General features: G+C 36.7%; 1 protein-coding gene across 1 annotated transcript; it reads right to left on the minus strand.

Annotated features, from left to right (window-relative positions):
• Positions 1-3,459: 3,459 nt before the first annotated feature.
• Positions 3,460-20,192, minus strand: fhdc4 (FH2 domain containing 4). The gene is made up of 12 exons (XM_083547903.1): positions 20,045-20,192; positions 18,496-18,910; positions 15,361-15,422; positions 12,727-12,829; positions 10,964-11,049; positions 10,675-10,775; positions 10,355-10,425; positions 10,115-10,222; positions 9,950-10,020; positions 7,844-7,961; positions 5,308-5,472; positions 3,460-5,196 (listed from the first exon to the last, which is right to left on the minus strand). Exons 2-12 carry the CDS (start codon positions 18,811-18,813, stop codon positions 4,144-4,146), a joined length of 2,256 nt encoding a protein of 751 aa, XP_083404029.1. The 5' UTR covers positions 18,814-18,910; positions 20,045-20,192; the 3' UTR covers positions 3,460-4,143.
• Positions 20,193-20,312: the final 120 nt, after the last annotated feature.

A 20,312-nucleotide genomic window follows, 5' to 3' on the forward strand; every position in this document is an offset into this window, starting at 1 on the left:
GTAATGTGATGGTCTGGGGCTGTTTTGCTGCTTCAGGTCCTGGAAGACTTGCTGTGATAAATAGAACCATGAATTCAGCTGTGTACCAAAAAATCCTGAAGGAGAATGTCCGGCCATCTGTTCGTGACCTCAAGCAGAAGCGAACTTGGGTTTTGCTGCAGAACAATGATTCAAAACACACCAGCAAGTCCACCTCTGAATGACTGAAGAAAAACAAGATGAAGACTTTGGAGTGGCCTTGTCAAAGTCCTGACCTGAATCCTATTGAGATGCTGTGACATGACCTTAAAATGGCGGTTAGATGAGGTTGCATAGATGAGTGAACATGCAAAAAAAAAGAAATCAAGAAGGGGACAAACACTTTTTCACACCACTGTATGTCAAAACTAGTACTGGCTTAATCCTCCTGGGAACTAAATTCACCAGAGCTGCACGTACACACACACACACACACACACACACACACACACACACACACACACACACACTATATAGTACAGTATGTATATGTTACAGTAGTCCTGTGGCAAATTTTTCACCAGAGAGGTAACATTTGTTATTGCAAATAAAAATAATGGATTAAAAAAAACACATAAATGCAACCAGATAGAAAAGAAACAGACGCACAAAAGGAAACTCGTGTAAACATAATAGGAAGAGAAGACACCATGGAGCATTCTGTTTTTTAATAATTGATCTAAAAAATGAAAATATTGTATAAATAAATATCCCCAGCGCTTATCCAAGTGAATGGTTCCGGTTACTACACCTATACATTTGTATGAATGGAGAGATATGCAGATGATATGGAAATATGGGATATTGGGATTAATTCAGAAACATAAAAGCATAAGAGTACAATGCAACATTTAAAAAGGTATTAAAAACCAGGGAAACACATCGACATCACACAGTTAAAGCAAACGACCTTCTGCTTTACATGTAAAATACAATCCTCATAGATATATTCTAAAAATGTGTCTCTATTAGTCACTGATACTCATGTATCATTTATTTTCAGATCTACAGTCTGGCTTATATTCATCTTGAGAATGACGACGATTAGCATAAGCAATACCGAGTCCCAAAATGGCAACCAAGCGTTCCCCACAGTGTGTGTGTGTGTATCCACAGATACGATTTTGTATCACACCTACGAACGTTTCGTTTCAGACACACTTTTCACATTTCGTCTGAACATAAACTAGAGTATCGTGTATTGAGGGGAAAACGATAGTTCAATTGTAATACAACCAAAGTCACAAATCTATCACTACTTCAGAAAAAAAATACTTTTTACATGTAATAAATTCACATGGGTCATTTTGACTCAAAAAGAACACCAACGCTGGAGGACTGCAGTGCTTCTGATAAAAACAAACAAACAAAAAAAAAACTAGATGGTGAACAGCGCACCCTAAAGGCGCATTTGTGTAATTGCAGAGAGTATGTTTACATTTACAGTAACTTGCAGATTCTGAGGTCATTATTGTCATTGAGAGCATGACGACCACCAGTGACATAAAAAAAAAAAACAGTGATCGCTGGCATTTGACGCAAGTTGAGAAATGTTTTTAATTGTAGAGCCACTTAGGGCAGCAACTACAAAGCAAATGAAGACATTAAAGATCACATGATCTGTTTTTAGATGTGTGGAAATTTTGTCTTTTTCAATGCCACACTATAAATCAGAGGTCTCCAACCTTTTGTGCACCATAGACATAGTTTTATTTTTGAAAATATTCTTTTGGACCTGCTGCCAGGGTGATTAGAGTGAAGGTGCTATATGTAAATTTGGATTGTGGTTCTTAAAGGGCAAATCACAATAAGTCATCTCTATGTCTCTATCTCTATAATCAGATTCAGAATCAGGTTTATTGGCAAAGTGTGTTGACACACACAAGGAATTTGGTTCCAGCTGTTTGTGACTCTCAAAAGTACAGACAAAAATAAAACCTATACATGACAAAACAGACAAGACAAGACAAAAACAGAGTATACAAGACAATACAGACAATATGATACAGTATAGACAGTGTGGGTAATAAATAGGGATACAGATCACTATCTGCATGTCTCAGTTTGTGAATTTGTGGAAAGCTAGCTGCGTTACATCTAGTTTTGACTTTTTTTTGTCCACTAGGTGGAGAAAAAAATCACTGCATGTGTGAATGTAGCATCATGCATTCATTAGTAGCTACTTTAAATATGGTAAGTGAGAGTGTTGGGAAGAACATGTGCTTTGCTCGTCTGAATATTTCATAGTAGATAAAGCAGGTTCTATGGGCAACATCTATATTCTATATTGCTCATCCTACACAGGGTAATGGGACACCTGGAGCCTTTCCCATTATAAATGGTCAAAATAAAAGACACCCAGGATGTGGAATATAATGATTATTGGGGGGTTTTCTTGCTGTAATTGAACTAATTGAATTTATCACTTATATCACTTTGTATGAAGCGTGACTTCTCAACATGGCAGAAAAACCTACAGTCAATATTGTAGCCATGGTTATTATCCATCCACCTATAAAATGAGCTTTGTGGACAGACATGAGCTTCTGTGCTGAATGCATTTGGTTTCAGAATCAACAATTTGAATTACAGCTGAGCCTCCAGGTCAATTCAATTAATTTCAAATACCTTTCTTTATATATATCCATAAACAATTGAATATGACACACAGATGTTGCATATTTTGCATATTCATTGTACCGACTGCTCTTTTTCATGTCCTAAAAATAGGGATATCCCAAACCAGATTTTGATTAATGTACAGTACAGACCAAAAGTTTGGACACACCTTCTCATTCTAGGAGTTTTCTTTATTTTTATGACTATGAAAATTGTAGAATCACACTGAAGGCATCAAAACTATGAAGTAACACATGTGGAATTATATATGGAATTATATACATAACAAAAAAGTGTGAAACAACTGAAAAATGTCATATTCTAGGTTCTTCAAAGTAGCCACCTTTTGCTTTGATTACTGCTTTGCACACTCTTGGCATTCTCTTGATGAGCTTCAAGAGGTAGTCACCTGAAATGGTTTTCCAACAGTCTTGAAGGAGTTCCCACGAGAGATGCTTGGCACTTGTTGGCCCTTTTGCCTTCACTCTGCGGTCCAGCTCACCCCTAAACCATCTCGATTGGGTTCAGGTCCGGTGACTGTGGAGGCCAGGTCATCTGGCGCAGCACCCCATCACTCTCCTTCTTGGTCAAATAGCCCTTGATGCCTTCAGTGTGACTCTACAATTTTCATAGTCATGAAAATAAAGAAAACTCTTTGAATGAGAAGGTGTGTCCAAACTTTTGGTCTGTACTGTATATAAAATGTACTAAATTATTAATGTATAATTAAGCAACCCCTATTATTTTGTTGTGATGTCACAAAAAGGCAGAAAAAGACTTCATTAAGGGCTCTGTGTTTGAGGTTCAATTGAGTTCACTTCCTTATAAATAAATAAACAGATTCATTTTTATTTATCTATCAAAATGAATAATCAAAATTTTAAAGTAAAGTTGGCATTGGATTCGTTCGCATGCGTTTCAACACTCATATTGTTCATATTGTTCTTGAGAGAAACAATTCTGGGATTGTTCATAGTTCAAGATTTCAGGGGTTGGGGTATTTTTGCTAAATGTTTTTCCCAATTCCAAGATTTAAACCATGTTGAACAGCAATCTTAAAGTGGCATGTTAATATTCAGGAGTACCTACTAATGATATAGTTCTCTTGCTAAAAAGGCCATAACCAGTGCTCGAATTGAGGGGGGGGCTTGGGGAATCCTGGACTTCCATAAGGCATTAGGGACCCCATGACAAGTAAAAAAATAGACTTAGGGGGTCCCCAAGATTATTTTAGAAAATAAATATATGAACAACATTACATTACACAACAACTGGGGACCCCCATAAGACTTGACTCAATTCGAGCACTGGCCATAACCATACACTATACAGCTTTAACTACGTACCTTGAACTTCAAACTGAATCCATCACACATACTACAAACTTGAAGCAAAACTTTGGTCAATTCTAACATGTACCAGAGATCAGTTCTTTAACCATATTCATTTTTTATTTTATTTTTTTAGTTTCTTCAACTACATGACCCAGGGCCTGTATGATGTCCGTTAGGGGTCCACACTACTGGACTCACTTTCTCCATTGCTCAATTTGCTCTTTACACTGAAACGTTTGAAAAAGGCTATAAACCGCGAGGGTTTCTTGGTGTGGATGTTCTGTGCGTTGACTTGAGTATTTTGCTGAGAACTGGTGAAGTTCTTATCCGTCTCTTGCCATACTTCTGCTTCTTTTAACGTCTCGGATTTGCTCGTTAGCGTGCCAGATGGAACATCGCTGCCTACCTGATCATTTGTACATTTTGGCAGGTAGCTACTATCCACTGATTTGATTCTACCCATTTTCACAAAAGGCGAAACCTGATTTCCGGGGCTTTCCTTGTCCGGCTCCCTGGGAAAAAAACGATCCTCATCAACATCAACTTTTTGGTCCTCAATAACGATCAAATCTGGCGCAGGAAGTGAGATTGTGTGTCGACGACTGATCCATCCAGGGCTTTTTGCAATCAAAAGTACTGGGCTTTTTGTTGCTTTGGGCTCATCCTCGCCATTTGTAACCGACATTGTTTTTTCTTTATCTTCTTGAAACGTGCGTCGATGTGGAGAAGTGACCGGGGAAATATGTTCCACGGAAGACACACTTCCACGGCTAGACTGGTAGTGCAACACTCTTTGGGACACTTCTCTCAATTTCTGCACCTCTTCCTCGGTCGGAACGTCCACGTCCTCGTATGCCAAAGAGTCACGAGCACTAGATTTTCTCAACTCCGGTCTTTTCCTTTCTGGTTTACCATCTGAGTTCTCCTTACCTATTGAGGTCTGAGGAGAGTTCAAGTTTGAGCAGTTCTGGTTTTCAGTGTGTTTGTTGGGCCAGTTGTTTTGTAATGGGTTCTCGAGGAGGCTGGCCATGGTTGGCGAGGGGGTTCTTGCTCTCCTGCGAGATGCGGGTTCGTTCAGGAACCGATGGAGAACTGACTCCAGTGGTATACCTTCCATGCCTTTGTCCCGCGTCGAGCAGGTGGCTGTGGAGCGTCGCTTAGCAGAAGATTGAAGCCGTTCCTTCTGCTTCCGTTTAACCTCTGCCATCTCACGCTCCATGTTCTCCTGAAGCAATAAAAATTGGATTTTAATCTTTTGGGTGAGAAGAAGAAAGAAGCGGCATTTTAAAATGTCCAATTCAGATTGAATCTAGAGAGCCATACAATGTGGCTTTACCTGAAGAGCTCGGTTGAATCTTTCACAGAAGGAATTAAAGATGGAGCAGCACTCGTCCAGTTTAAAATCGCTTGGTTCCTCACAAAAATATCCAGCCACAGATTCAGTGACTTTGTTCAGTTCCTGGAATAAGGCTTGTGTTTCAGTGATCCTGGACTCAGCATGCTGGGACAGACAGTAGGAAACAGAGGTAATTTTACCAAAAAACTAAGCAAAGACGTATTTTCTTCCAAATGTGATCCAAGTCAACAAAACAGTAGTGCATGTTTACCTACAAACAACTGCTACTTGTCATAATATAGTGAAACAAAGCACATTCCCACTGATATCTACTGTATTTATCTGCCCAAACGTTTTGCAGCCAACACAACCTTATATTTTTGTACCATCTGAAACAATTCCCACAATTAAAGTCTCATTAACAAATGGCATTTAGCATTTCAATCTTTTCCTACAATTTCATATCAATACTGTTGTTTGTTCAAATTTGTACGAATTTATTATAGGATCAGACTGAGCACTATAACAAAACATTTCTGGTCACTACAAAAACCAGCGTTACATTGTTTGTTCAAATTTGAACTTCTGATCAGATGCTTTCACAATGAAACTTTTCTGGTAAATATGACAAATAGTAGCTATCCATATTCCAACAGTATAGCAAATATGATAGTTATGTAACACTAGATAGTTTTAATAAAAACTAAACTATTAGCAAGTTCAAATTTCAGTTCATAGCGGAAAAATACATTGTGCAGCTTATATATACAGTGAGGAAAATAAATATTTGAACACCCTGCTATTTTGCAAGTTCTCCCACTTAGAAATCATGGAGGGGTCTGTGATTGTCATCGTAGGTGCATGTCCACTGTGAGAGACATAATCTAAAAAAAAAAAAATCCAGAAATCACAATGTAAGATTTTTTAACTATTTATTTGTATGATACAGCTGCAAATAAGTATTTGAACACCTGAGAAAGTCAATGTTAATATTTGGTACAGTAGCCTTTGTTTGCAATTACAGAGGTCAAACGTTTCCTGTAGTTTTTCACCAGGTTTGCACACACTGCAGGAGGGATTTTGGACCACTCCTCCACACAGATCTTCTCTAGATCAGTCAGGTTTCTGGCCTGTTGCTGAGAAACACGGAGTTTGAGCTCCCACCAAAGATTCTCTATTGGGTTTAGGTCTGGAGACTGGCTAGGCCACGCCAGAACCTTGATATGCTTCTTACAGAGCCACTCCTTGGTTATCCTGGCTGTGTGCTTCGGGTCATTGTCATGTTGGAAGACCCAGCCTCGACGCATCTTCAATGCTCTAACTGAGGGAAGGAGGTTGTTCCCCAAAATCTCGCAATACATGGCCCCGGTCATCCTCTCCATAATACAGTGCAGTCGCCCTGTCCCATGTGCAGAAAAACACCCCCAAAGCATGATGCTACCACCCCCATGCTTCACAGTAGGGATGGTGTTCTTGGGATGGTACTCATCATTGTTCTTCCTCCAAACACGTTTAGTGGAATTATGACCCAAAAGTTCTATTTTGGTCTCATCTGACCACATGACTTTCTCCCATGACGTCTCTGGATCATCCAAATGGTCATTGGCAAACTTAAGACGTGCCTGGACATGTGCTGGTTCAAGCAGGGGAACCTTCCGTGCCATGCATGATTTTAAACCATGACGTCTTGGTGTATTACCAACAGTAACCTTGGAAACGGTGGTCCCAGCTCTTTTCAGGTCATTGACCAGCTCCTCCCGTGTAGTTCTGGGCTGATTTCTCACCTTCCTTAGGATCATTGAGACCCCACGAGGTGAGCTCTTGCATGGAGCCCCAGTCCGAGGGAGATTGACAGTCATGTTTAGCTTCTTCCATTTTCTAATGATTGCTCCAACAGTGGACCTTTTTTCACCAAGCTGCTTGGCAATTTCCCCGTAGCCCTTTCCAGCCTTGTGGAGGTGTACAATTTTGTCTCTAGTGTCTTTGGACAGCTCTTTGGTCTTGGCCATGTTAGTAGTTGGATTCTTACTGATTGTATGGGGTGGACAGGTGTCTTTATGCAGCTAACAACCTCAAACAGGTGCATCTAATTTAGGATAATAAATGTAGTGGAGGTGGACATTTTAAAGGCAGACTAACAGGTCTTTGAGGGTCAGAATTCTAGCTGATAGACAGGTGTTCAAATACTTATTTGCAGCTGTATCATACAAATAAATAGTTTAAAAATCATATATAGTGATTTCCAAAATTTTTTTTTTTTAGATTATGTCTCTCACAGTGGACATGCACTTACGATGACAATTTCAGACCCCTCCATGATTTCTAAGTGGGAGAACTTGCAAAATAGCAGGGTGTTCAAATACTTATTTTCCTCACTGTATATATATATGAAAATTTAATATAAAATTTCACCACCGTTTCTCTGTTTTTTTGCTACCTTACATTCGCTTTACTCACACAACATTATACTTTTGATTTTAAAAGGGTCGTTTAAAATATTTCCACCTAAGCAGAACTTCTGTGCAGATTGACTCACCAAAAAAAAGTCTTTCATCTGTTCAGCCAGGTCCTCTTGTTTATCAGCGCCCTTTTTCGCCTCTTGGACTTCGCTCATTTTTCTTTGGAATTCTGATTCAATTTCCTGTTTGTGGATTCTGCAATGGGATAAACAACTCTTTTACTGATAACACACCATGATGGAACACTACATCTTGCATGTCCTGCTTAAGTTTGTGCTTAAGGCAGCAAAACAATCAGGAACCTCAATAAATCAACACACTCGAGAAGCTGAACAGGAGATACGGCAACAACACAGGTTTCAGTCTAGTACACAAAAATGGATTTATTGGAGAAAAATGTGTCACGGCCTTTGCTTTATAAGACTTATTACAAGGTTGCTATAAGAGTTTTTACCTGCTAGTTAAATCTAAGATACTATATATAATCAGTTTTAGCTCAGTATGGTTACTAGGCTTCAGTGTTACTTTCGATTTTTGAATTCTGACACAAATAGATATTTTATTTATTTTGAAGACTCTTGCACTGCTGTCAGTTTGTCATAATAAACTGAATGAATTAGAATAAATGGTTTATAAAATAGAATTAACACTGAACTAGTGGTTTAGTGGTTAAGCCCCAGCACTTCCAAGCTGTCAGTGTAGGGCCCTTGGGCAAGATACTTAACCCTATTTGCTCCAGAGGTGCTGCACCATGGCTGACCCTGAGCTCTCAGCAAGCTGGGAAATGTAAAAAAAATTACTATTTCCCTTTGGGATTAATCACATTTTACTAAAAAATGATATCATTAGTCATAAAATCCATGTTTCTGTGCTAATCCAAAACCACTAATTTAACGTATCTTAGCTTGCTAGTTCATGCTTTCGGCACATGCTAGCACACTTTTATTCTGAAAGTGACACATCCACCAGCCCAAAGGTTTGTAGTAGAGTTTTAAAAGACTTCCTACAAACTAATAAAAAAAGCCTGCTGACTGATCTTCAGGTCATCTGACAACATGAAATGTTCACTTTAGTATGTTCCATGTTCCAACATCTGCAACATCTCATACTAACTGAATGCAGTTATATGATCCTACATACAACATTATAAGTCAGCTGCACTGTGGACATTTGAATGTGCTGAAATGCTTTAATGCTACATTCGATCCTAATGGCTTTATTTTCTGGTATATAATACAGAGGCTTTAATGTAACTTCAGTTGTCAGTCAGAACCAAATTTTGACTTGACGCAATAATGCAAGAGCATTAGATGGAGGAATAAGACACTAGAGGGCATGCTTTTGAAGGAAAATATTAACGACAGAATGGGTGGAGAAAAATTTCACTTTTCATTTGTCAACTCTAACAATGTTTTATTTGTTAACACACAACAATTTCTTCTTTTGGATTTAAATGTGGAACTGTAACTATTAGATTTTTTACTTCTACATTTACGACATTTGGCAGAATTCCTTTACCCAGAACGACTTACATTGATCTCATTTAGACTCATGGGCTATTGAGGGCCTTGTTTAAGGGCCCAGCAGTGGCTGTTTTGAGGCGCTGGGATTTAAACTCACAACTATCAGATCAACAGTTCAACATCTGAACCACTGAGTAACCATATACACCCCTTAATTTCTTTTATTAGCATATAAAAAGCTGTTCTTTTAACAACCCCTTAATTTTGGCTTATAAAACACTTAAATTGTTACCAAGAAACTAGAAAACCATCTGTCCTGAAATATTACAGTTATAGATTTAGCTTTAAAAAAAGGGGGTCTATAACTTTAACATTTATGGAGACTCCTTCCATAAGTGCCAAATAGTTATTTCCTCATAGAAAATGTCACTATATTAACAACCTGACATCTGTATGAGGACATCTGTATTGTTACCAGAGAAACAATTGTAAAAAACTGACTTTCAGCCAGACATCAGAAAATTTGAACTTTTGACCAATCAGAATCGAGAATTCAAGTGGAGATACACCGATAATGTTTTTTATTGTTTTGAAATATGTCTACTATTATAACAAGTTCTTCTTTTATAAAATTTTTAAAACAACGTTTCACACGTTTTTACATGTGCCAAAAATACTTGGTCCGACTTTATTTTAAAATATGAGAAGATTATTTTGTACCTTGCTCCATCTCCGATGTGGGGAAGTAGTTCTGGAAACTTCAGCAAAGCAGCATCACTCTTCTGAGCTTGCTGGAAGTGAAATTGAAAAACTTTACAAGGCAAAAAAAAAGAAATATAACGGCATCTGATGTAGGTTTGTTGTAAGCAAAATAGTTCATTTTACCATTGCAACGTAGTGCATGAGGTTCATTCCAGGCTTGTTGGCTTTCGTGTCGGCAAGTTTCAGCAGAGAGGGCATGCGGAAACCCACAGCACTGCCAGCGTAGCCACCCTGAGAAACATGAGAAGTACTGATTAGTCATCAAAAGTCACTGTGATTTGATATTTGGGGTATAACTTAATTTAAGGAATTATTTTACTGATCAAATGGAACTTTTATTTATATAAAACAGAAGGTTCTCACAGCATTCATGTAGTTCCCGGTCTTCAGCACCAGGCGGATAACAGAATGGAGGTCAGCACATTCCAACAGCTCTAAAGGAAAGTTTAAGATTATTTGACAATTTTTGTAGATGTTTATAGAGAGTATATTGAATAACCATGATTGCTTTTTGTTTATTGCAGTAAGCATACGGAACATGCAGAGAGCATAATCAATCCATCCATGCTTAAAAAAACTAAAGTAAAAGCTGTAATAAGACACCATAGATGATCGCACTACTAGATCTGTGAATAAAGGCCGTAGTTTGTTTGCAGAGGATAAAAATAAGGGTGTGTCGTTACCATTTCCAGCAGCGGTCATGGTGGATATGGAATGTTTCACCTCGTCCATAAAAGGTGGAAATTCCTCTTTAAGAACTAAACATCGTATGTGCTCTTCATAGCTGATGGCACAGATGAAAACATTGTAATAGACACATGTAGTCATGTGTGAATTCCAAACATATTGTTAGCAGATTTAATGTTTGTATTAAATAATTAGCATGTAAATCTTAAAAGTACTGGTACTAGTAAATGAGGAAAATGTTGTGAGGATAAATATACGCAAGACTGCTCTCACATTGTGACTCACCATGGAAGTTTTACAAGTTGAACCATGAACTGATCAGCCTCAGACAGTGCTGAGTAATCTCCTTGAAACGCTACAAGCTTCTTCAGCTAAACTCAGGAAATGTAAAGATAAAAAAAAAGTAAAAGTGAGATAGATAACATTTAAGTTGGACTAAAAAACACACATTTTTAGTCTACACTTTTTTTTTGCCCTGATCATGATTCTATACATTTTATGTATGACTTCTGTATTATAACATCATCAGCTGATCATACTTTGATATTTGTTACCACTCAAATAATTACTCTTTGCTCCCCAATAAAAAATAATAACAAATAAGAAATGAGACAATTGAAATACTGACTCATGTGGAAGTCCTGCCCCCTGCTTCTTATTTCAACATCAGCAATATGTTGGGTGAGGATCTGTTCTCAATTCAGTTTTTCCAACTTAGCAAAGCACTGATGTACTGCTTTTGTTTTCTGTTAGGGCCAATGGAGATTGTTTAAAATGAGCTAAATTACATAATCTAGATTGGATTAGTTAGGCTAGATTGGATTAGCTAGGCTGGACTAGATTGGTTTAGCTAGGCTAGACTAGATTGGATTAGCTAGGCTAGATTAGCTAAACTAAATTGGATTAGCTAGGGTAGACTAGCTAGACTAGATTGGATTAGCTAGGTTACACTAGATTGGATTAGCTAGGCTAGATTAGCTACACTAGATTGGATTAGCTAGGCTAGATTAGCTAGACTACATTAAATTAGCTAGGCTAGATTAGCTACACTAGATTGGATTAGCTAGGCTAGATTAGCTAGACTACATTAAATTAGCTAGGCTAGATTAGCTAGACTAGATTGGATTAGCTAGGCTAGATTAGCTAGACTAGATTGGATTAGCTAGGTTAGATTAGTTAGAATAGATTGGATTAGTTAGGCTAGATTAGCTAGACTAGATTGGATTAGCTAGGCTAGATTAGCTAGACTAGATTGGATTAGATAGACTAGATTGGATTAGCTAGGTTATGTTAGTTAGCATAGATGGGATTAGTTAGGCTAGATAGATTAGTTAAATAGTTAATTTAGTATGTAATCATCATGATTTTTTTTTAATCATCCAAATTAATTTTTGGGAGTATAAAACAATATATATTTAATTATATATATATATATATATATATATATATATATATATATATATATATATATATATATATATATATATATATATATATATATTTAATTACATTTTTTTCCCTTACTGTTTACGATGATTTTACTTTCAACCACCACCACCACCACCACCACCACCACCACCACCACCACCACCACCACCACCACCACCCATGTTGTGGGGGTTCGAAATGTAGGTCTGATATGTTCAAGAGCTACAGTATATGAATAGTTTTTTTAACTAATCATATGTATAGTTCTGATTTTATGACTCTCAAACATTAAAACCCAGCTGTAATACATTACAAAGTTTATTCTCATCAGCATTGCTCCTGAAAAACAACTGAAACATCCGATAGCCCATAATATACTGCACTATGACAATCAGTTCAGAGTTACAGTATTTATTTTTGCTTTTGATTATTTCATATTTACTACATAAGCAACTTGGTGAAGAAAATCACATCATAATACTGTATAAAGCTGAATATTATACATAATACTGAAAATCTGTTACATTTATAATAATACTAATAATATATCAGCCCTAAAACCATTAGAGAATGAATTTTTCTTTTTTGTTGAAATCTCTGAACATGTTAAATAAACGTACCTCTCCAGACTCGGGCAGTAATTTCAGCAGCTCCTGCAGCTTCCCACAACCAAATCGTTCACTCTTTCCATCGTGGATGTCCTCAATAAGCTCCTTTACTGATCTGTGGAGGGTTAGAAGGTTACGACAACCTATAACCTTCAAGACATTCTGTTACGTTCTATTGTATAGTAGTAGTGGAAATATGTCTATGGCATTTTATGCCAAAATATGCATTATCTAGACAAAAGCATTGGGACACCTAATTCTTCCAGTCACATGTTGTTCTTTCCCAAACTGTTTCCACAAAGTTGAAGGCACACAATTGTATGTAATATCTTTGAATGCAGAAGAATTCCATTTTCCCTTCACTCCACCCCAGCATGATAATGCCCCTGTGCACAACACCCGCTCAATCAAAATATGATATACATGAGTTATAGAGAAAGATCTGGAAAGTGGCCTTCTATAGATCTTTGAGATAAATAAATTTACTGACTGCACCCCAGGCTTCCTTACCTCACCTACATCAGAACCTGACTTCACCTAAATCCTTTTAGCTGAATGAGCACAAATCTCCAAAGCACACTCCAAAATCTAGTGGAGCATCTTCTCAGAAGAATGGATCATAACAGCAACTTGGGACTAAATGTGGATGATCAAAAAGCAAAAATGAATCTTATGCCCAGATGCTCATAAGATTGCGAACAAGCAAACACATGTCTCGCTGCTGCAATTCAGTCATACGAAATTCTTTTAGAATGCCCGAACAAGCTGTAAGACTTCGGGTCTTACACATCATGTGGGTGGAACCATGTTTTAGTGCACAACAACTGCAGGGATGTTGACACACATGTTTTACAACCAATTGATCCTAAATACATCATTAACCTCTGTTTATGCGGATCATTCAACCTCAAAGCAAAGTTTCCGAGGAAGTAAGGAAATGGGAACGTGTTAGGACGCGCTACGTGTCTAAAATCCAGCAGCTTTGTGATGTCATAATGGAGGAGTGGAAGAGGATCCCAGAAACAACCTGTGCAGCTCTGGTGAAATCTATGCCCAGAAGGATTAAGGCAGTGCTACATAACAACGGTGCTCATACAAAAACATGACACTTTGGTCACAGCTTTGACATGATCACTTGGGGTGCACTTACTTTGTTGCCGGTTATTTTGACAATAATGGCTGTAGGTTGAGTAACTACGGTAAAATATAACTATATACAATAAAGTATGTACTCTAAAAGAAATGCTTAAATAGTTGCTGAAATGTAAGGGAGTGTACTCACTTTTGTGTGATACTATATACTGTATATATATATATATATATATATATATATATATATATATATATATATATATATATATATATATATATATATATATATATATATGCCACTATTATGCCACTATTTAATTTTTCATATGTTAATGAGTTTTAAAAACATGAAAAATATCCCTATAAAGTACATTTAGAACAGAAAATGCTGTCGATTAATGTTCGATTAATCGTGAGCTAACCATAGCTATATATATATATATATATATATATATATATATATATATATATATATATATATATATATATATATATAAAATCAAACCATAGATGTCCATAAATGAAGTAATGTGTAATAATGTGAGTTTTGCAACAACAACCGTAATTGAAGCGTGAAACTGTTTTTTTTCTCCCCGTAATGTGTATGTATTATTTTGAGCAAAATGAGTAGTTTGATATACAGCCTTTTAAAAAAAAGTAAAAAATTTGATTGAATAATTTTGACCTAGCAACAATTACATTTCAGTTCAATTTATTTTTATTTGCATAGCGCTTTTAACAATGGACTGTCTCAAAGCAGCTTTACAAAAATAAAGAGGTTAATAAATTGTATAAGTTTAGTGTCTATAAGTTTGTTCTTGGCTGTGTTGGCTCCACTTTAAAATTCCTCCCTGCCTTTGATTATTTTTTTCTAAAACAGAAAACTTGGTGTATTTAATTTCTTTCACAGTAGCTTTCACAATCTACTAATATTGTCCTTATATGTAAAAGGTGCTTGATCATTCATTTTTCTTCTCTTAAATAGTAGCATGGGAAGTGGTAGCCCAATGGTTAAGGTTCTGGGTTACTGATTGGAAGCTTGGGGATTCTTGCCACAGCACCACACTTTTGGGCCCTTAAGTAAGGCCCTTAACCTTCAGGAGAACTATATCACAGCTGACAGTGTGCTCTGACTCCAGATGTGCTGGGAAATGAAAGAATTTTACTGTGATGTATTTGAATAATATATGTGACAAATAAAAGCCTCATTCTTAAGTAGCCTGACGCCTCTGATCCACCTGGATATTATATGCTAATACAAATACAGGTCTGAAAAGGTGCTTACACAAAATTTACACATTGACCTGTTAAGATCTAAAAACTTTTTCCTGCTCTGACGTAACCCACGAGTGAGAAATAAGCCGATATCTGACCCGTTTCATCACCACCGTCATGCTGTGAAGGAAACAATCTGCTTTAGGTGGAACAGTGAGGCAGTTGCTAAATACCTGGCGTGCAGAGACATGCAGAGATTTAGGGGTGTAACTTAACAGAAACTGTGCCTGTGACTTTAAACAGGAAGTGAATTTGAGGCGCTTTGACAGGTAAACTCACCGCTTGAACTGCTTGAGGAAAATGCTGATGTTCATGTTCTTCTTGGAGCCAAGAATAGACACCTTGAGAGGAAACACAATCACATTTATATATAGAGACAAAAGTACTGGGAAACCCCGACACCTGACTTTTCCAGTCATATATGGTTCTTCCTCAAATTAGAGGCACACAATTGTCCTGGATGTCTTAGTCTTGAACTAGAACTAGGAGACCCAAACCTGTTCAAAGGAGCATGACGTTGCCCCTGTGCACTGAACCAGCTCCATGAACATATGAGGATAATTAAATATGCCTGACGACATTCGTACTAATGTCGTCAGGCATACGATATTCGTATTAGTCACACACTAAAACCTCAACCGTCCACCTTGAGCAAACAAGAGGGACATCCCTCCGCTAACAGACAGACAAAAACTATCATGAGCACAAAACCTAAATATAACTATGCATGTCAAATCGAAATGAATGAATGATCTCAGTTACAGCATTCGTTTTGTCCATCCGCGTCACTCCCATCGAACACCTCAACATCTTCAGCTCTGCTACCTTCAGCTCCACCTCCTGTCTTTTACTCGATGCCACTGTCTCTAAACCATACAACATCTCAGGTCTCACCACAGTCCTATAAACTTTCCTTTTGGCTCTTGCAGATACTCTTCTATCACAAAACAAATCATGAAAACTACAGAAAGAGGATTTGAGTGAATCCATTTGGATCGATTTTGAATTTAGCAACGATTTTAAATAATAGTTCTTCATTCATTCAAATGAATGGACATGAAAGGACATTTGGATGTCACCAGGAAGAGAATGGTGTTTTCCTTGCCACTGTCACTGCTGGCAATTTACAAATTTCAAATTTACAGTATATTTGTAATCTGAACATGAACAAACTTTTGTGGACACCTGACCGTAAGATCATTCCACATTTTGTCCCCATTTAATATTCTAGTAACCTCCACCATTTCTGTGAAGATTCTTCAGCAAGATTCTGGCATGTGCTTCTCGAGATGTGTGCTCATTCAGCCACAAAAGTGTGGGTGATGTAGGTGAGAAGACCTGGGGTTCAGTCAGCATTTCAATTCATCCCAAAGGTGTTCAGTAGGATTGAGGTCAAATCTCTATAGCAGGCCACTCAAGACAATCCACTCCAGTACATGTACATCTTCATGGAGCTTGCTTTGTGCATAGGGGCATCATCATGCTGGAACAGGTTTGGATCTCCTATTTTAAGCGGAAGGGAATTGAACGCGAGTGCATCCGAAGACGTCCTATGCAATTGTGCGCCACCAATTTTGTGGTAACAGTTATGAGAATATCGCTGGAAAGGTATGTACCAATACTTTTGTCCATATAGTGTATGTTTGTAAAGCTGCTTTGGGGCAATATTCATTGTTAAAAGTGCTATAAAATAAAATTTAATACATTTGAATTTCAATGTAACATAATAGAAAATTATTTCCAAAACAAGGCGCCATAAAGGACCAAGGTTTCCTTCTCATTTCCATAATTACCATACTAACAGTTACTTTTCTTTAACTTACCTTCACATTTGTAAGTATTTAGTAGTATTTGTTGCATGCTATATTGCCTATGTTTGTGGATACTGCTGGAAGGAAGGAAGGAAGGAAGGAAGGAAGGAAGAAAGAAAGAAAGAAAGAAAGAAAGAAAGAAAGAAAGAAAGAAAGAAAGAAAGAAAGAAAGAAAGAAAGAAAGAAAGAAAGAAAGAAAGAAAGAAAGAAAGAATGAAAGAATCTGTCTGTCTGTCTATCTAGTATAATATACATACATATACTACTTGTCTATCTATCTATCTATCTATCTATCTATCTATCTATCTATCTATCTATCTATCTATCTATCTATCTATCTATCTATCTATCTATCTATCTAGTACAATATACATACATATACTACTTGTCTATCTATCTATCTATCTATCTATCTATCTATCTATCTATCTATCTATCTATCTATCTATCTATCTATCTATCTATCTATCTATCTATCTATCTATCTATCTATCTAGTACAATATACATACATATACTACTTGTCTATCTATCTATCTATCTATCTATCTATCTATCTATCTATCTATCTATCTATCTATCTATCTATCTATCTATCTATCTATCTATCTATCTATCTATCTATCTATCTATCTAGTACAATATACATACATATACTACTTGTCTGTCTATCTATCTATCTATCTATCTATCTATCTATCTATCTATCTATCTATCTATCTATCTATCTATCTATCTATCTATCTATCTATCTATCTAGTACAATATACATACATATACTACTTGTCTATCTATCTATCTATCTATCTATCTATCTATCTATCTATCTATCTATCTATCTATCTATCTATCTATCTATCTATCTATCTATCTATCTATCTATCTATCTATCTATCTAATGCATGTTAAACTCAAGGCAATTTAGTTCAGCATTATTTATACAGGACTTTTAACAATGGACTTTGTCCCAAAGCAGCTTTACAGACATAAAGAGGTTATAAAGTTGTTTAAGTTTATTGCCTATAAGTTTGTTCCTTATAAGTTTATCACTAATGAGCAAACCAGTGGCCACTGTGGCAAAGAAAAACTTCCTGAGATGTAAATTTGTTGTTGTTTTTTTCTTTCATAAACTGAATAAATTTTGAAAAAAATAAAAAAAGCCTCCTCCATTACTGCTAACAGATCAGAAGGTTTTGCAGCTCTCAGCATTGACTCATCCACTGACTAACTAAAAAAAAGTGTCATTTTAACACAAGTTGTACGTTTCACAACCTGAAGCCGGATGCAGGATGCATTCGAACTTGTGTTGTTTACGCACACTGGTGTGTTGACTTAATAATCATAGAGTTGAATTAACTCTCATAGAATGCACTCCAACCTCTTTTATATGGAATAAAGCCAACTTGTAAACAATGCACAACCATTAAACTAGGTTCCTCAAATGTGCTCCAGTTGGGTAAGGGTTCTAGTTGGCATGCTTAAATTCTACACAGCATAGATCCTAAGGGACTTACACACACAAAGTCCTATCCTAAACCAAATTCCAACCTGGGTTCTGTCCTGGATACTGCTTAAGAATAACACAGAAAAGGAAAATCACTGACCATTTCAGATCCTTGTGCGTTGATCGGTGCTATTCTGACACTTCTTCGTTTGGATGCTTGAACTTGCCCATCACTCTGGTCACTGCGGCTAAACAGTTCCTCCATGTGCTGCGTGTCAAGCTCATACTCATTTTTTTTCTCTGCTGTCCAGATGTTGTGCTTGCCCAGCACAGTGTGTTGAGGTATGGCCTCCCAGTTAAAGTTCCTGAATTTGGAACCTGCTCTGGATCCTCGGGAGAGCCCCATGCCCCCGGCAGGTGGTGCTGGGGGTGGAGGAGGTGGAGGAGGTGGTGGTGGTGGAGGTGGTGGTTGAGCCATTCCTTACGGCACAATGGATGCTACAGATGAAGATCCATTTCCTTGGAAAGGGTCAAAGCTGCTAATGATCAGTGGAGACTAACAGTGGAATCTCATGCTGCCGAGAGAAAAAAGCAGAATCCAGATTAATACAGTCTCTGAATAAAGAGTAGCAAACTGTATCCTTACTTTGTGGTTGGGGTGGTGCAATCAAAGGTCCAATTTTTACTTTTAATATGTACCTTTTAGCTAGAAAGCTGCCTGTATTTTATATTAAAAGTTTAAAAATGCAGGCCATTGATATACCATAAATTGTTTATATATATATATACACACACGGCAAACCAACAACATTAGGTATAGATCAGCCTTTTTTTTGCGCTGACTACAGCAAAACATGCATAAAGAATGTAAAATGTATGTTTTATATATATATACACACACACACACACACACACACATACACACACACACACACACACACACACACACACACACACACACACACACACATAATTACTTATAGGAGAGGAGAGTGTCATTCAACCCAATAATAAACAATCACCAAAAGTTCCTCAAGGGTTCTTCGTGTGAGCAAGGGTGTTAGATGTACCTAAGGGTTCCTCAAGTAAGACAAAGCAAGGGCCTGTAAGTATTTTTTGTTTCAGCCTATTTTGTCTTTTCGTAAGGTAAATCTTATGTTTATACAAAAAAAAAAAAAAAAAAAGCTGGCCATGCATTATATAGTAAATAGCTTCTGGGTTTTTTTTTGGTTTTTACCCATTTTACTCTGTATGATTCTGTTCATTTTATTTCATTCAGTATTCTAGACGTTACTTATTACTTTATGAAATTATTAAACCCCAATATGTATATTTATTATATAGTAATAAATATAGTTAGTGTGTGTATTTAAGCACTTAATTCTTACATTCAATTCAACATAGTGTTGGTATTATATATACTGTATATATATATATATATATATATATATATATATATATATATATATATATATATATATATATATATATATATATATAAGATTTAAGATTAAGTCATGGTTAGAGTCTTACAATACTATATATATAAAATAAGACTCTGACCTTGATTTAATGTCAAAGCTAAATAAAAACCTGTAGAATTCTTCTTCTGTAGATTTTTGTCTTTGAAAGAGTTAATCCAACACTCAAAAGTATTTTTTGGTTTCAATTTAAGTCCAAGTCTAAAAAAACAATTAAAAATAACTCACCAATTTAACCTTATGAGCTTTAAGCCGAGGGTCAGGATTTAATCCTTAGAAAGAAATCTGTAAATTGTGAAAAGCAGTAGTTCCTGAGAGAAGACCTGTTGATGTGTGTGTCTCAGCTTGACTAAGGTTTGTGTGAATGCGAATGTGTTGCAATGCCTTCACCTGAACTTCTCACACCCAGTTCCGCCCTATCTTGCTCACACTGGCTGTTCAGAAATAAAGAAGTGTGGAACAATCTGGAGGAAAAGAAAACTATTACAACATTGAA

Source organism: Silurus aristotelis (assembly GCF_946808225.1).
Source record: "Silurus aristotelis genome assembly, chromosome: 8".
NCBI lineage: Eukaryota > Metazoa > Chordata > Actinopteri > Siluriformes > Siluridae > Silurus > Silurus aristotelis.

Bases quoted from the DNA above. Each gene is read 5' to 3' on its own strand.
- fhdc4 (XM_083547903.1), bottom strand. From the start codon at position 18,813: ATGGCTCAACCACCACCTCCACCACCACCACCTCCTCCACCTCCTCCA. The intron at 7,962-9,949 runs GTACAAAATAAT...ATCCCATTGCAG, and splicing joins CACATCGGAGATGGAGCAAG to AATCCACAAACAGGAAATTG. The intron at 5,473-7,843 runs GTGAGTCAATCT...TGTCTGTCCCAG, and splicing joins AGATGAAAGACTTTTTTTTG to CATGCTGAGTCCAGGATCAC.